This window comes from Protopterus annectens, chromosome 8.part0 (genome assembly GCF_019279795.1).
Source record: "Protopterus annectens isolate FY-2018-M chromosome 8.part0, PAN1.0, whole genome shotgun sequence".
Lineage (NCBI taxonomy): Eukaryota > Metazoa > Chordata > Ceratodontiformes > Protopteridae > Protopterus > Protopterus annectens.
In genome coordinates this window covers 450,513,291-450,530,468 of record NC_056741.1, presented here as the reverse complement: position 1 = coordinate 450,530,468, position 17,178 = coordinate 450,513,291, and the positions used below count along the sequence as shown (strand labels likewise).

At 36.0% G+C, this 17,178-nt stretch overlaps 1 protein-coding gene across 1 annotated transcript in view; it reads right to left on the bottom strand.

The window, feature by feature from the left end:
- The window catches only part of NPR1 (natriuretic peptide receptor 1), a 3,300,976-nt gene that overhangs the window by 2,402,733 nt on the left and 881,065 nt on the right, over positions 1-17,178 (bottom strand). Inside the window, exon 3 of the mRNA XM_044079969.1 lies at positions 10,026-10,139. Coding sequence (XP_043935904.1) covers positions 10,026-10,139 — 114 coding nt within the window. The remainder of the gene's footprint in view (positions 1-10,025; positions 10,140-17,178) is intronic.

Below are 17,178 nucleotides of genomic sequence, written 5' to 3'. Positions count from 1 at the left end.
CCAGTACAAAAAAAGAGAAATCCATTAATATGACCACATATTCTAGTATGTTGAAAAAATGCATTTTTCTTGTTTTTCTTCCTGGTAGCATATGCATGCTTATATATCTGATTGCTCAAAGCTCTAGAAGTATATCCTATAGAAAATGTTAAATATAATGTACAACTTGCAATTAAAACCACTTGGAGGTTCATAATTTAGTTTTGCATTTTCAGAATAAAATGATGGTGCATTTGCCACAAGCATGGTTTGCTTACAGTTATTACAAGCATAAGTATCCTGAGGACCCTTGTTGTTAACTACTGCCTCCATTAATGCCTTAATATTACAATGTCTCCTTCTGTTATCTGTCAGTTTTGTTCCACTGTACTGAATGCATTGCTGAAATCAAACACAAGTGGTCATCCATAATCTCTCTCTAATCACTTTTGCATTTGCTCTGTACTCCCATCTTTCCTTCTACGGTCACTTCTGAAAATGGCCTTTATTCAATGAGTCCTGTTTATTTATAACCATTGTATATCGATGACATGTCTATGCCACTTGTCAATGCTGTATAAATATTCAGAAAAGCAGAATATTTTATGTCAGAAGAGTACCACAGCCACTAATTGCATTTAGCCACACAGAGGCACTATAACTTTTTTTGCAGCAAATTCCACAGAATGGTAGAAGGTTGTGCTTCAGATGAAATCCAGTTAACAGCACAACACAGAGTACGTGGACCTACACTCATCACACAACATCTACACTAAAGGTGCACAAGGAAAAAATTCATGTTTTATAACAATGCAAAGTAACCTAAAAATACATCCAAGGATAACATTTCCATTTATATAATAGTCAGTAACTTCCTTGCAAAGTTCTGGATCGTGGAAGAAAACATTTCTGGTAACTTATATAGCAGCCACACAGAGTGAAGTTTAACAAAAAAAAAATATATATATATATATATATATATATATATATATATATATATATATATATATATTCACTTCAGTGAGCAAGAACATCATCAAAAGTCCATTGAGTCTGCCTATATGTTATAGCTAGCTACTATACAGCTGTTCCTCCTGCACTCTCTTCCAGTCATTTGTCCACATGGTATAGACTCTCTTGAACACTTCTACAGACTGTCATACCAACAGTTTCTCTGATTATCCACTCCAGTATCTCACCATTCCTTTTAAAAATAAATATCTCCATATGAACAACTCGAATTTCAATGTGGTGACTCCTGTGGCCTTGTCTGTCCCCTATGCTTCCTTTCTAATACCACCATCCCACCATCCAAGCCTGTCTAAATCAGTTCCTCCTGTCCCTGTCTTTTACAAGCAGTAAAACACTGTTATGTTTGAGAGCAAATGTAGAGTTACGAAAACATGTTTCATGTAAAGGGGCCCTTTCTCTTAAGTGGTACAACACCAGCATAGGAAATTAAAATCAGGAAGGTCTGGGATATGAAGGATAAGACTTAACCTCTACAAAAACATGTTTTACCTTTCTTTTTTTGACAAACTAGATAGCAGTGATCTATACTAGAACCATCAATGTCTTCTCGCCACTCATACCTCTCAACCTCTTTAGCACAAACATTCTAGATAAAGTCAAAAATACAGGAAAGACAAGGGCTCAAACTCAAGGACAGCTTTTAAATTTTGCTCTTATAAACTTAGAACATAGAGAAAATAATAGTTTTTGTATTGGAATACATTTTCTGCAGGATTCAAAGTCTGAAATTCAAACGCCTGTCATTATTTAGTTAAGTCAGTCCTAAATGATTTGCTGGAAAACCAGAAATGTTATTAGGGACAGAACAAACAAATGAGGCAAAAATTTGGACATTTTGAGAAATTCTGAACAGTTAAGAGTTATGTCATCATTCCACCCATTCTCAAGGGATTACCGACCAGTGCCTTCAGGTTTCCCAATGCATTCACATGTCCCAGTGAGTTCATATTTCCCAGTACCTTCATATCTCCCAGTGCCTTCACATCTCCCAGTGCCTTCAGGTTTCTCTCACACTCCTTACTATTTTTTTGTTACATTCTGCTACATAGTCTCAATCATATTAATGCCTTCATATGAGTAAATTCTAGAATTATTCACAATATTCTAGAAAGGGTTATCACACACACAGTACAGTTAAGGAATGGCTTTTGGACCCCAATCTTCCTTTACCCTAGCTATTAATTCAATCATGTTGTTTATCTTTCTCACAAATGTTGTCTTACTTGGTCAGTAATGGTGATTATATCATACCCAGACAATTCAATTCTTACATGTTTCTCATTTCTGGTCTAATAATGTGCTTATAAGTTAATTATCTTAAAATGCTAAAGCTTGCACTGTTTTGCCTTAAACCCCCATTATTACTTAATAACCTCTTTGTCAACCTTACTGCATCATGTGGTACAAACACTGGCTGTGAAGCAGACAAGGCAGGCTCCTGTTAGAAATGTTCATTGTTTAAATAATGTAGCCAATGTTCCTGGTACAATTTGTCCAAGCATTTTGGGTTTCTAATACCATGCTGGGAATGGACCCCATTCCTAAGTCAGGGTACAATTAGAGTTCATGAAATTAGTATTGTTTCAATCTTTGGTATTAGCTAAGAGTGCTCTTCTCAGCACCCAAAATGTGTCCAAAATTGTCTTCTTCAGTAATTCATATGGGGTTACATGTATTGGTAATCTGTTTAAGTATGATTGTGTATTCTTTTTATTAGACTTTTTGCTCCTGCTGTTGCAACTATATTTGTATCATTCTACTACATTACTCTCACTTCTGCTTGCAAATTCTCACACTTTATCACCCTGTGTCTCTGCACATAAGACATTGGGTGCAGCAATTTTAATGGTCAATGTTATTTTCTTTTCACGTACTACTATATCTGTTTTTCCTCATGTCTGTTTTTGAACTGCTGGTAATGGGTCATCTCATGTGATATAAACTTCATCATTCTCTATAACAGAGAATATTCTGTAGTCTAAGCAGCTTAAATAATATTGTAACTAGTCACATTTTCTTCTGCTAATTGTTTAAAACCTTGTTTGGAACAACTCACATACTTGTCTGTCAATTGTTAATACTCTGTATAATTGAATTGCCAGAGGAGCTTTTTTTCTCTCCAGGTCTCTGCTTGTAAGATCCTATAGCTGATTGTTACTACTATGTTACTAAAATTTAATAAATTGTTTTCTAGTCCTGAGGAGCTTTTTTTCCCAGGTCCCTGCTGAATATGAGCCAAACGCTCAGCCAGACTAATCCGGTTAACAAATGTAAAATAAAATAAATAAATAAATAAAATAAATAATATTTTGTGGTTCACATTTTCAATGCAGTTTGCTACAGTTTAAAATACTTCTCTTTCTTTTGTTCTTAGTAAATCCTCAGTGTGGTAGCACTCCATGTAGACTCTAAACTGTAGCAACCGCTTGTTATATTCTAGCAAGCAGTTTGCTACATTTTAAAAGAAAAAAAAAATTTTTAAATAAAAAATGAGAGCTAAATGTGAATTGCACAATCAAAACCATAGCAACCATTTGCTACATTGTAGCAAGTAGTTTGTTATCATTTGTAAGAACTTTTTTAACAAAAATGTGACAAAGGCAGGGTGTTGGGGGGGCAGGGGGCAGAAATAGGACCTGATTGGCTTTGAGGGAAGGAGGGGTCGTGTATTTGGTCAGGAGCAGCCTTTTTTTTTTTTTTTTGCTGTTCACTTGAAGATCTGAGGAGGGAGGGGTAGAACACCATGCAACTGGTAAAGGGAACTAGTTGAATTTGCAATGCCTCTGATCCCTGGGATAATAATTTGCCCTTTGTTATAGCTGATAGTGATTGGTCACTATTTCATGGTCACTGTAATGTAATAGATCAGTGTAGTGTGTACCTTATACATCTGAAAGCATTCTTTTATCCGTGAGTGCGAGATGCTACCAAATGCTTTTTTTGTAATCTAGCCATGCCATACTAAGATTATGTACCTTTTTAATACTCTCTATTATGATTTTATTTAGCAACAAATGATCCTTTCATATGACTTTCTTTTGTTATCTTTTTGTTCTACTGCCATATTTCTTTTAATGACTATAAACTCTCAAGAGAGTACGTGTTTCTGGACAGTACGTGTTTCTGGGCCTACACCTCTCACAGACTCTGTAGTCTAGATCTGCACAGGATAAAAGTACATGCTTTATAACAATGCAAAGTAACCTAAAATTTGTGGTCAGAGTTATCATTTCCTCTTATGTCATAGGACACATATGGAATTTAAATGACATACTCAGGACAAAAAGCATAAAATTATTATATCTAGCATTCTCTGACATTTTGATGAAAAGCCATTTAACCAAATATACAATTTAATAAAATAAAGCAAAGTAAATGCACCTGGGGATCTTTTTAGAATTAAAACTCTGTCATATCCCATTGCACAAAATAAATCATTTCAGCAAAGTGAATGCCATAGTGCTTTTACGTGACACATGCCTTACCCTAGGGTTAGACTTGGCAGGAATATACTTACATGAGCTTTGTTGATAGACCTTAAAAGATAACTACAGTTTCCTACATTTCTACAATATTGATCTACTAAATGCTATACAATACAGATAAACATACTTTACGGTACATACTATGTTAATATTCCCCCATTACTTACTGCATTAATAGACTCCCATTAATGAGGTTATGCGGGCTGCTGCAGAGAAGGAGTGCTGCCAGACATAAACAAGGCTTTCAACAACTATACTGGCCTTTTCCACGAACACTTCCATTTCTACTTAAACATTAAAGTTTACTAAAGATATAGATAATTTGATCAGTACAGATTCATTGTGCGATGATCCAGGCATTTACTAATAATGAAAACAGTGACACAAATTGTCTGGGTTCACATTCTGGTGATATTATTTGTAATATAGTCAGATCTTAGTAGGCAACATCCTGTTCTGAATAAACTGAAATGATGTATCCCTGCAATCAAATAACACAGGAATCAAAGGCTCATTTTCTTTAAATGCAAGCTATGTATGTCTGTCAACATTAAACATGTTTCTATCTAGTACACAGTCAAATTCCTTCTAGCATCTGGACTAAGGTGAATGTACGTGCACTTTTATATTACATTTTAATTGTTGTATCAATAGCTGCTTTATAGGAACATGAAATGTTGTGTATATTTTATCTCTCTGCATGTTAAATTAATTTAAGCACATAGCTAGGAAAAAAGTCACCATTGCTCTGATCACTAGCAGATTTAATAGTGCATTATAATTTAGGGATATAGGTGTCAGTGCCTACATTTACATACACATACTTCTTTTCAGTGACAAGTCAAACTTGGGGTTCCAATAATATTTACTTATTTATTTATTTATTTATTTATTTATTTATTTATTATTTTACATTTGTTTACTAAGATAGTCCAACTGGAAATAAGTCCTTTTTCAGCGAAGACCCAGGGAGAAAAGTTCCACATAAAGTAGAATGATTATATAATACTACATACAACAATAAACAGTCCTTAAGTATATCATTACATATGACAATAAACAGTCCTAATATATAACACTAAATATATGTGTACATTAAATTATATGTAGATGGTTGTCAGACTTTATATATATCAATATATGGCAGTTAAAGATACAGATTGAAATGCTGGCACTCTGTTGACACATATAGTAATGCAGGAGAGTATACAAATGTATTGAATAAGTAATCCATTCAGGAAACTACACAATTATTAACAATTACTAACTAATAACTACTATAATAATCTGTATGTTGATCACAGGGGGAAAAAAGACTACCATGAAAACCTGACAACAAACCAAGCTAGGGCTGCATCATATTCCTCAGTGCAAATTATTTCTCACTTTCCTTGACATGTAAAATTTAAAGCACTATCCACTGTCCTGCTGTGGTCAGCATATTATCTTTTAAACCCATTTCCAAATATCTTAGGTCCTCAGCTATCTCATTTCTCAGCCTGTGTCCATCCCAGCACATACTACACAGCGATAATAAATGCCTTGGCTTATCTGTTGCTCCAGTGACACCATGAGCACTTTCTCTGCAGTAATACACATCAGCTAAACAAAATCCTTATCCAGCTACTCATCTAATGTGATGCAAATGCACTGCACTCCCGTTCAGCCTGGCTTCTTCTTCTGTGCTTTTTTCTCTTGTCGTTCTATAATGTTACTGAAATCTAACCTACCCCTCAATGGCTTTTAACAAAACTGTAATCAGAGTCAGCAGCTTTAATTTTTCACCTTGCAGATAAGCACAGATCATCACTGATTACTTTGTGCTAGATTTCTATGACTCACAGTAACATTCATTTATTTAAACACTTGAACTTAACAACCTTTACTGCCATAATAATTAAACACTTTGCTATAAGAATCTTTATTAATCAGTTTAAACACTTGGCTATAACAACCCTTTGGCCTATATTAATAATTTTAATCAGCCAGCTTTAAAGATCTTTTGCACCAAGGGTGTCTTCATCTCTCTGCCATATTAAGTAGTTTAAGCACTTGGCTATAACAACCGTCACTAACACACTAATAAAGTCAAAACCTGGCTCTAAGCACATTTATATATATATATATATATATATATATATATATATATATATATACTTCTTTACTCATACATTCTTTTTTTCAAATTTTTTTTATTGTATTTTTCAACATTTACTATGCCAAACCTACTCATACATACTTAACTGCCATCTGACCAATGTCTGACCACTTGTGACAAGACTCCTGATTCCAAGGACTAGTGCTAAAATGGATTGCATGCATAAAGTTTGCAGCACAGCTGTTTTACTAATATGTGCAGATGCTGAAATGCTCAGCTGCATTATTCTCTGTTATTCTTTGTTGCTTATACAAATATATTTTATTTAATTTTATTTTATTTTATATATTTCTTTTACCAACTAAGGTTTAATAAAGTGAATTTTGGAATCCACCAGAGGCTGCCCATTTCATTGTTCACTCTGGAAAGCTACCTTTGGTTGTTTTTCTTGGTTCCTGGTTTGACAGTGTACACTATCTTTGTTCATATCAGAGGTAGAGTTTTATCTGGTAAGTCTGCAACCAAAACATGGTCCTTGCATAACATTTATCATGGCTCTGAAGTTTGTAGACTTATACAAGAAGAGTACAGGGACACAGTCCTCTGCAATTGCATAATGTATGTGCTGTGTGAGTTTCTCTTTTACAGTTTCTGTATCGGTTGTGTTATATTATATACAATACAGTTTGGTCAACTGGTATAAATCTATTTGTACACTATGTCAAGAAACTCTCTGTTATAAATAGGACTTTTATTCCAGAAGGCAGTGCCAAATTGTTATGTGAAAATATATGTTCAACTGTTATAACAATAGGTATGGAGTTTCTGGGGGGGGGGGTTTGCAGGACAAAGCACCTATGCACTTTAAGGATGACTCGCAGATTGTTGATTGTACATTGTTTCCCACTGATGTAAGGAGGATCCCCTCTCCTCCCCACAGAACAAAGGAATGGTAAATAATGTCTTGACAGTGAATTGGCCCTGAATGCAGAAACTGACAACCCTAGAATTTGGAAAATTGGTAAAAGCAAATTTATGTACTAGGTTTATAATGTTGGTAAAAGGATGCCTCATTCCATATTGAAAATAATGTATGTAAACTGACTGTGTAGCAAACTTTTAGTAAAAACCCAGGTCTCTCTGGCATTGCAAATGTAAATGCAAGTTTAACTATGCCTACACAGCAAAAAGTTTCATAAAGGCTACCTGTTTTGTGGTGGCAAAATGCATACATGTACATGGAAGGTCAACGTCATCTAGTATGCAAATGAATGCACCTCATACTGTTGACTTTAGGAGGATTGGGGTGTTTTCTCTTATCTAGTCTTGCAAATGATGAAAACATATAATACACTGAGAAGAATGTAGGTAGCATGTAAGCAGGTTGTTATGGGAAATGCAACAGAGCTATTCTCATAAATAACAAGTGAAGGCAGTTGTTGTCATAGATAATAGTTTAATTATTCTTGTAGTAAAGTACAGTTAATGATCAAATGATGAAGTGTGCTTGGTGGCACAACTGAGTGGTTACAAAAATATGATGTTAGCTAAGTTTAAGATTGTAGAGTCAGATCAGTAAGGTGATACGAGCTTTACACAAAGGTGGCTAATGTGTGTAGGGGTTCTTATGACAGTACATAAGAGCATTATACAGAAAGACTGTGTGAATATTGTATTAGGGAAATGGATAACAGGCAAAGTCAAAGCCATGGGTACTGAGTATTGTCAAATGGTTTAAAAGGAGTGGCAGTGAGCATTACACTTATTAAAAGACAAGGGGCTAAATGTAGCTTTGGTTGAAAATATCCTATGGATTACTGTGCTGACCAACATAATGGGATACTTACAATGGCTTAACATATAACAATGTATAAAGGCAATTAATTTTGTGTCTTGCATTAGTTAGCTATTACAATATTTTGTTACTGTTGTATAAAGTGGAGTGGAAAAATACTTTTGCATTTTGGTGTGTAGATAAGAGTATGATTTTTCATGGGCATCTGTGACAGTATAGATTTTATATAAGTTTACAGACGCCATATATTAATGACCTATGCAAGGGTTAGGGGATGATGGAGGAGAGCACAAAGGCTGCCTGGGATCATCATTAACATGGGAATAACATACATATCTATATGCTGGGTAATGGAGTATGTTTGGTATGGAGTATTGGTCATGTTATTTAGCTAAGCCAATTCATCATTTGTAGATATATTGATCATATTCAAAATATATATGGCAACACTTTAGCTAATGTACAAGTACACTATAGAAAACTGCTAACATGCCTGTTCAGACCAAATTATGTGATCTGGGGATACTGAGGTGAAGGATGAATTAGCATGCTGGTTAGAATTTAGGCTAGGAAAGAGTACATAAAAGAGAAGAGAAGAACATGTTGCACTTATTCAGTTTTTTTTTAACTCTGACAAGCCCCATCTGATAAGATGTCACATGGTAACAGCTGCTGAATGAATCATTACATTTGATACTGTTACTTGATTTCACAAAGATTAAGCAGCAGTGGTGCAGCGGTAGCGTTGTCGCCTCACAGCAAGAGGTTCTCCTGTTTGATTCTCGGCTGGAGCACCTTCTGTGTGGAGTCTGCATGTCCTCCCCGCGGTTGAGTGGTGTTTGAAAGACATGCATGAATGGGCGTGCCTTTGTTGAAGGTTGGGCATCGGGCTGGCACCATAAAAATCAACTGCCAATCATTAGCGGACAGGAATTCCTCTGTGGCGACCCCTAACCGATAAAAGCCAAAAGAGCAACAACAACTTGATTTCACAAAGATTAATGTTAGTAAGCTTGTAATTCAGTTATATCACAATGCATGATAATGCAGGGAGCGTGTGAAATGCACCATCGAGAAAAAATTTATTTTTACTGAACATTGTCAATATTGTATATGACTAGCATTTATCAAAGAAGATGGTCACCAGGCATTACCATTTATTTACTGATGTTAGATTTTAAGCTATATTATTACGGGGAATTACACGTGTATGCATATTTAAATATCATAAACAAAAAGATGAAACAAAAAGGTGTGTATTAAAAAGGTTATATTCCTGAAATAAAAAATCTCCCAAGATGAGTTATTTAAAAAACATGTAAAGACTAAAAGAGCACAGCGCATCCCAGAATGTCAACCTTTTATCCTAGAACCAATCATGATGTAATCACTAAAAATGGTTAAATTATCTGAATATTCTTGTAAAGTGATATATCAGTAAACTACTTTCTGAAACATATTAAAAATGAAAACCTGCATAACATGACTGACTGAATACTTAACATAAAGCACTAATTTGTGGATTCAATCTATGATGAGGCAGAAACTCTTAATTAATCCACTACAAAACTTCCAAAAAATCACTAACTGCTAAATCATCATTAATACAAATGTTATTAAAACATGCTCTCCTTACCAGAGAATCTTCAATAGTGAAATTGAAGTGAGTGATAGCATAATCTTTCAGCTCTCCCACAAAGTTGCTGTACTCCGTGTCATTTGGTTCCTGATAAGTTATTATCATCACTGCCTGTAAGTGAAAAGATTTGCATGAACTAAGACAGGTAAAGTAGCAGAAGGATTACTCTATAGACACAAGAACAAGGAAATTATGCTACAAAATCCAACAAGTCAGACACAACTGAGATTAGAATCACAGTAAGAAATGATGCAATTTACTGGCAATGTCAGGAATCGATCTTTAAAAAAATGCATGTTCAAAAAATGCATCAGTAGTAGATTGACAGTGTTAGAGTACAAGAAAAAAAAATCACCAAACAGGCCACTGAGAGGACTGTTGAAAATCATCAAGTCAAAATTAGGGAACTTCTACAAATCCTGGATAAGAAGATTATTGTTTTGCAACACAGGTTGTTAGCACTACAGTGACTTATGAAAATTGATGTAATTTAATAACACTTTTATCAATTGTGCCATGCAGTGCCCCCCAGCACATGCACAAACACAGCCATGTCTCTTTTTACTATAAACCACTGGTGTCAGAAACTACACTTGCAAATCTGGAGTTCCCTGGTCCACCTTAATCAGGATGTTATTTAATATTTCACCTCAGGCATGGGTGCATGAATGGAATTCTTTCTGTTTTAACACTATGAATTAGCAACATATGACAACCGATAATCTGAATATAATTCACCTAAGTAAGTTCTGATTCTATTGTAATTAGTTTCTTGTTAACATTTTAAGTTTTTGAGCTTTATCCTCACTTTTCAGTTACTTGTTTATTACATAAAGCAGAAATGATTTATGCCATCCTCATCCCATATTACAAAAAATCTGGACAAAGCCTAAAATAATGGTGTGGGGACAAAACAATAAAAATAGGGACAGATTTTTCAATATTGCCCTTATAAACTTAGAACGTTGCTCGAATGGCAGATGTGTTAGCATACATTTTCTAAAGGATATGAAGTCTGAAACTCAAATGTATGTCATTACTTAGTGACTTTGGTCTTCAGTGATGTGCCAGAACACCAAAACAATTGTGAGTAAATCTCCCAAAATTATGAGGCAAAAATCTGGACAGTTGAGAGGTATGCATCATCCCAATGCTCACTGCAAGCTCAAGTCAGACACACAAAGCTACATTTTCCCTTAACTTTGTTTCTACTCCTCCTCCTCTAGAAGTATATGTATGAAAGGACAGAAAAAGCATAGCTGAATAAATAAGAGACAGAGACGTTTAGAGTAAAGCTCAAAAAGTAAACAATAAACTAGCACGTAAACACAGCAGAATCAAAATGTAATTATCATGTAAATTATATGCAAATTATTGTTGTTCTGGTTTGAAAAGCAGGCAGCTTTGTTGCTGAGGAAAATCTGCTTTCATCAGCCATAGTGTGGATACATCGAAATTATACCCATGATGTTGTCTGTTTTGTATCATCACAAACTCCCACATAAACACATACATACCTAAAATTCAATTCTTAGACTTAGATACTTGGTTAAAATATAAAATGACATGAAATAGTTAATACCTTTGGTTAGTGCATATGGCAGAGTCCTGTTTTATTAAACTGTGATAGGAATTTAATTTTAGACTATTTTTTTCAGAACTGCTTTCCTCCGTGTATCAATCTGTCCTGCCCAGCAGGAACATATTGATAAATGAGTTTAATATCCTACAAAATCTTTCTCCCATTATTCTGACATGCAAATAATTCAGATAGATGTAGCCTTGTCATCTACCACTTTTCATGTACATGCCTGCATATGTATTGTGTGTGTGTGTGTGTGTGTGTGTGTGTGTGTGTGTGTGTGTGTGTGTGTGTGTGTGTGTGTGTGTGTGTGTGTGTGTGTGTGTGTGTACATACATATATAGCTATTTAGATCTATTTAAATAGCTAGATAGATAGACAGATAGAAACTTTGTGTGTGTGTGTGTGTGTGTGTGTGTGTGTGTGTGTGTGTGTGTGTGTGTGTGTGTGTGTGTGTGTGTGTGTGTGTGTGTGTGTGTGTGTGTGTGTGTGTGTGTGTGTGTGTGTGTGTGTACATACATATATAGCTATTTAGATCTATTTAAATAGCTAGATAGATAGACAGATAGAAACTTTCTGTGTGTGTGTGTGTGTGTGTGTGTGTGTGTGTGTGTGTGTGTGTGTGTGTGTGTGTGTGTATTTATAGTAATTTTTATTGTCATACAAAACAGAAACATTTGCTGTAACTCAGACCACTGATGTGCCATAAAAAGAAAGAACCTCAAATTTCTTCATCTCCTTTAAGACCTGACACTGTTTTACAATGAAGAGTAATTAGCCCCTAGGTTCAAAACAAACACTATATCAGATGCATTCAAACATGTCATCACTTTTGGCTAGCAGGGCCTTAGTACTACACTAAAGTCTGCACACACATTTCTTTATTTGAGTGCATCGGTTCAGGCTTTTTACTTTTCTGGGGCCTTCATTAATATAGCCTCGGTCCTAAGGACCACTACAGCTTGATGTTTTCTGCCAGTCAGGAGGTTATGTTATGGAAAAGGTGTCTAAAGCTACATAACGCTCTTTAGCAGAAAACAAGGCAACAAGCAGTCTCCACGGTTATCTCAGTGTAAGTAGCACGCTGCCTCATTTGATTCTCTTCCAGGAAGAACACATTCCGTGAATAATAAGCAAGCCTTTGTATTTTACAATTGGATTTATCTGACATTTGTTTACCGGGGACTCCAACTGCGCTAATAGCCCATTTTCAGTGGAGGCTCAGGGAGAAAAGCTCCACATATAAAAAATACAACATCAAAAAATTCAACATTAAGATAAACAATCTGAGGCAGGTACAATCATTACAATACTTGTAGGAACAAAGTAAGACAGCTACCATTGTTACACAGAATTAAATAGCACAGATATACCGGGGTATACAAACTTAGTTTGCAGAAATGAGATCATCATTCAAAGCTTTCTAAACAGTGATGAGAAATACAAGAAGTATGACGATGTTCAAAAATGTGGATACAAGTATTATCAGAGTCATGGACAACATTGATCAAATTTAGAGAACACTGTACAGTTTAGCTAGAGAATTCTGGTGAGGTTTAAGATAAGCAGACAGGAAATAAAATAAATAGTGGGAGAGAAGACAGATGAGTAGAAATCTAAGGAAAAATATAGCTGCAGATGAGGTTTGGAGAAATTTCAAGAGGTCCATGGGCTGACTAGGGAATTTGGCAAGTACAGAAGTAAAGCAGAGTAAAAAAGTGTTGGAGGAATGATGAAGGAAAAAAATAGCACCTCAGCCTGGAGATGAGCAAAAGCATAACCAGTTGTCATTTACATGAGATTTAAGCAGATGTCTGAACAAAATAGGGTTACTGGTGTCAATAATGTTCTGAGGGATGGAATTGCATGATTTAGAGATGTGATATGAATAATAAGACTCCCCCAGAGCTGTTATTAGATTTAGAAACTTTTAGCAGGAATTTGTTAGAGGATGTTAGGGGTCTTTTACTAGTGTGGGATTGTACTAGGGTTTGAAGGGCTGGACATTTATCAAGTTGATATATGACAGAATGGGTTAGTATAAGTTGTTTGAAGGGTAAGAGTTTAGATAGCTCTGACCATTTTAGATGTTGAAGAGCAACACAGTGATGGGTTCTGTGAGGAAGGTTTGTGACAAATTGCGCAATTTGTTGGTAACATGTTTCTAGCTTGTTTAGGTCCAGTAGGAGTTGGTAAGGCAAGATTTAATTCTATAGATAGAACCTAATTTTATGTGGGCTTTTTAATAACAAGTGATACATCATCATTCTCCATTTCTTCCTATCCTCTGCATCTTGCTCTGTATAAACCTTATCTTAGGCCTTCCTCTATTCCTCTTACCTGGCAGCTCCATCCTTAGCATCTTTTTCCCAATATACCCATCATCCCTCCTCAGCACCTGTCCAAACCAACTCTTGCTTTGTCTCCAAACTGTCCAACATGAGCTGACCCTCTAATATACCGATTCCTAATCCTATCCATCCTAGTCACACCGATTGCAAATCTTAACATCTTTAACTCTGCCACATCCAGCTCTGACTCCTGCCTTTTGTCAATGCCACTGTCTCCAACCCATATAACATAGCTGGTCTCACTACACTCTTGTAGACCTTCCCTTTCACTCTGTCACAAATCACTCCTGACACTCTTCTCCACCCATTCCACCCTGCCTGTACTCTCTTCTTCACCTCTCTTCCACATTCACCATTACTCTGAACTGTTGATCCCAAGTACTTAAACTCTCACCATTCCTCTACCCTCCTCTCATTTACACACTATATTTGTCTTAGCCCTCATTGACCTCATCATTCCTCTCGATCTAGAGCATATCTCCCACTCTCTCCTCAACCTGATTCCTACTCTCACTACAGATCACAATGTCATCTGCAAACATCATAACAAGTGATACATGTCTTTCAAATCTCAAACTGCTATCAATGGTTGGCTCGATTACTGTGCTGTTAGATAAGATGATTTTAAAGTACTGACTAAGGTTGTTGGATATGTTATGGTTGTTAAGGAAAAAAATTAATTTGTTTTTGTTAGGGTTTAGTAAGATTTGACTGCAGAAAATGATTTTTGGATAATTTCTCGAAGCTGTGGCAGGGGAGGGTGCAGCACAAATGACAGTGGAGTCATTGGGATATTTGATGATAGTAGCAAGCCTGGTAGTGGTGTAATGTTTGTGAAGACAGAGAAGAGAAATGGCCCTCATATTGAGCCTTGTGGGACACCGACAGGTACGGTAGCAGAGAAGAGTGATCATTTTGCCACTTTGCAGCCTGTTGGGCATCAGAAATTGGCTTGAATAAGCTTGAATGAATTGAATTTCATTCACCGTTTTCTGATTTCCTAGTTTGTACAGCCCACCTTTTCATTAGTAAATAGCAGGCTCGCTGCCCTTGCAGAACATTTTAAGCCTATCCAATTTCCCTTTTGGTGCTTGAATTAACCTACAGTACAAAGAAAGTGATCTTTATTCAGTGATGTTTCATGTGACAATGTGCTGCACAGTGAAGTATAGTGTACCCTTCAAAGCCACCATGGTGCTTATGGTTATCCTTGGATGATGTTATGGATGTTTTATGTCATACCTTCTAATGCTTTTCCTTCACATTATCTTTTACGTCTGTCTATTTCCAGTTAGGCTTTTTCCCCAAAACACAATAACATTGGCTCTAAATGATTGCCATTGTTAATGTGACACCCTGACCCGATGTACAAAAATGGAAAATAAGGGGTTGTGGATAGATGGACGGATGGATATTTTTAAACCCGGGGGGTCCTTATTAAACCTCCCTCCTGCTTATTAAATGACACAGTAATGGCCGACTTTCATTCTCTTCTAGTTCATTCTCTCCCCGGTTTTAATCATTGTATATGTAGATGTTAACATATCTGACATTGTCATTGCTTTAGCTATAGCTTCTGCAGCTATTAAATTCAGAACTTTGTGAATTTCCATCCTGTTCCCATTATAAAGTGCACACAACATAATGCTCCATGTGGTAATTTGCTTTTCTTCACATGGGAAGAAATGACTTAGTCGCTTCAAAACATAAGCAGCACCTATAGTTCATAGGCTTACAGACTATCAGCCTAAGAGCCATTTTAAGTCTAGTCAAACTTACCCAAAATATTGCCGACATGTGCCAATACCCCAAGGAATTTTACAGTTATGATACAGGGATGTATACATCAAGCATTCACAGGTTGTCCTTTCCCATTAGGGACATAGGTGCCAAATCAATTTGAGATTTCCCATCCATTGGTGCCTGTTACATTTGAGGGTTAGGGAAGAGTTTTGGTTCACATGTCTGGGAAGCATGTTCTAGAGATAGGAATCTGTCTCAAAGATTACCCTGTCTGTCCATTGTGTCCTGTTTATGTCGCAGATGAGGTGTATGCCCTTTGATTGCTTACCTCTGATTATATCAGTGTGGGTTCAGAGGATGCTTTGCAGGCTAGGGATAGATCACCACCTAGGAGTCTGTTGAAGAACTGAGTACAAGGATAGGGCTTTGACACAATCTGCACAGGACTTGTTGTTTACTTCCTAAATTCTTTTTGTGATGTAACTCTGTGGTCTCTCAAGCTGCTTCATGAGCCTGGTCAGGTGCATGCTGAAGGGGGAATTGTATTCAATGACTGTTCTGATGAGAGCCCAGTACAGTGGAACAATGACCTCCATGGATCTGGATGTCATGCCCTTACTTATAGCTTGTGCAAAGCAGAATGATTTTCTCAGCACAGTAGACGTATGGTAGTCAAAGGTCAGGTTACTGTCACCATTTGTTCCCAAATCCCTTACTACTGGGTCTACACTAGGAAAACAACAAACATATTTTTTTTTCTCTCTCTGTCTCTTTTTTATGAAAAAAGTGCACTTGCCCTCTGAATCAAAGTATCTGTGAGGAAACTTTCAAGTTTAAGTATAGCAAACACAACTTTTACAAGCTTATAAGAGAGGCATGAAATGAAAGAAAGACATTGGTTAAACAACAAAATATGTATAAACAAACAGAAAACAGTAGCAGATATTTAAGGGAGGTGTAGTCCCAGAACATGGAAAATATGAAACTGATGGAAAAATTCTAGAAATAAGGAAGAGAACTGTCAGAAAAGGTAAACGGCAAATATACAGTGCATCAATGCTTACAAGAACAAATAAAGCAAAACTACTCAATACCTTTTTATAAGCATTTCAAAATGAATATAACAGTTTCCCAAAAACTGTTTTGGATGTCTATGCTTGTAAGTGAATGCTCTTTTCTGTCCATATGAATGCAAATTGTCTTTGTGTTTTGGTTGTTACTAATCTTATATTTACACACCATGGGACCCTTGACAATAGAAATCCTCCTTCCGGAATCTCGCAGGGGTTGAAACTTCCTTTCCTCTAAGAATACGGTACAGTACAATACAATATAACACAATGAAATGAGACTCAATTATTGTAGCTGTAGTTTTGTCACACTCCACAAGAACAACTTAATTTATAGCATTAATTTTGGTTTTCATATTTCTATCTGTAATATTTTCTTCAGCGTCAGTAGCCTTAATTTATAG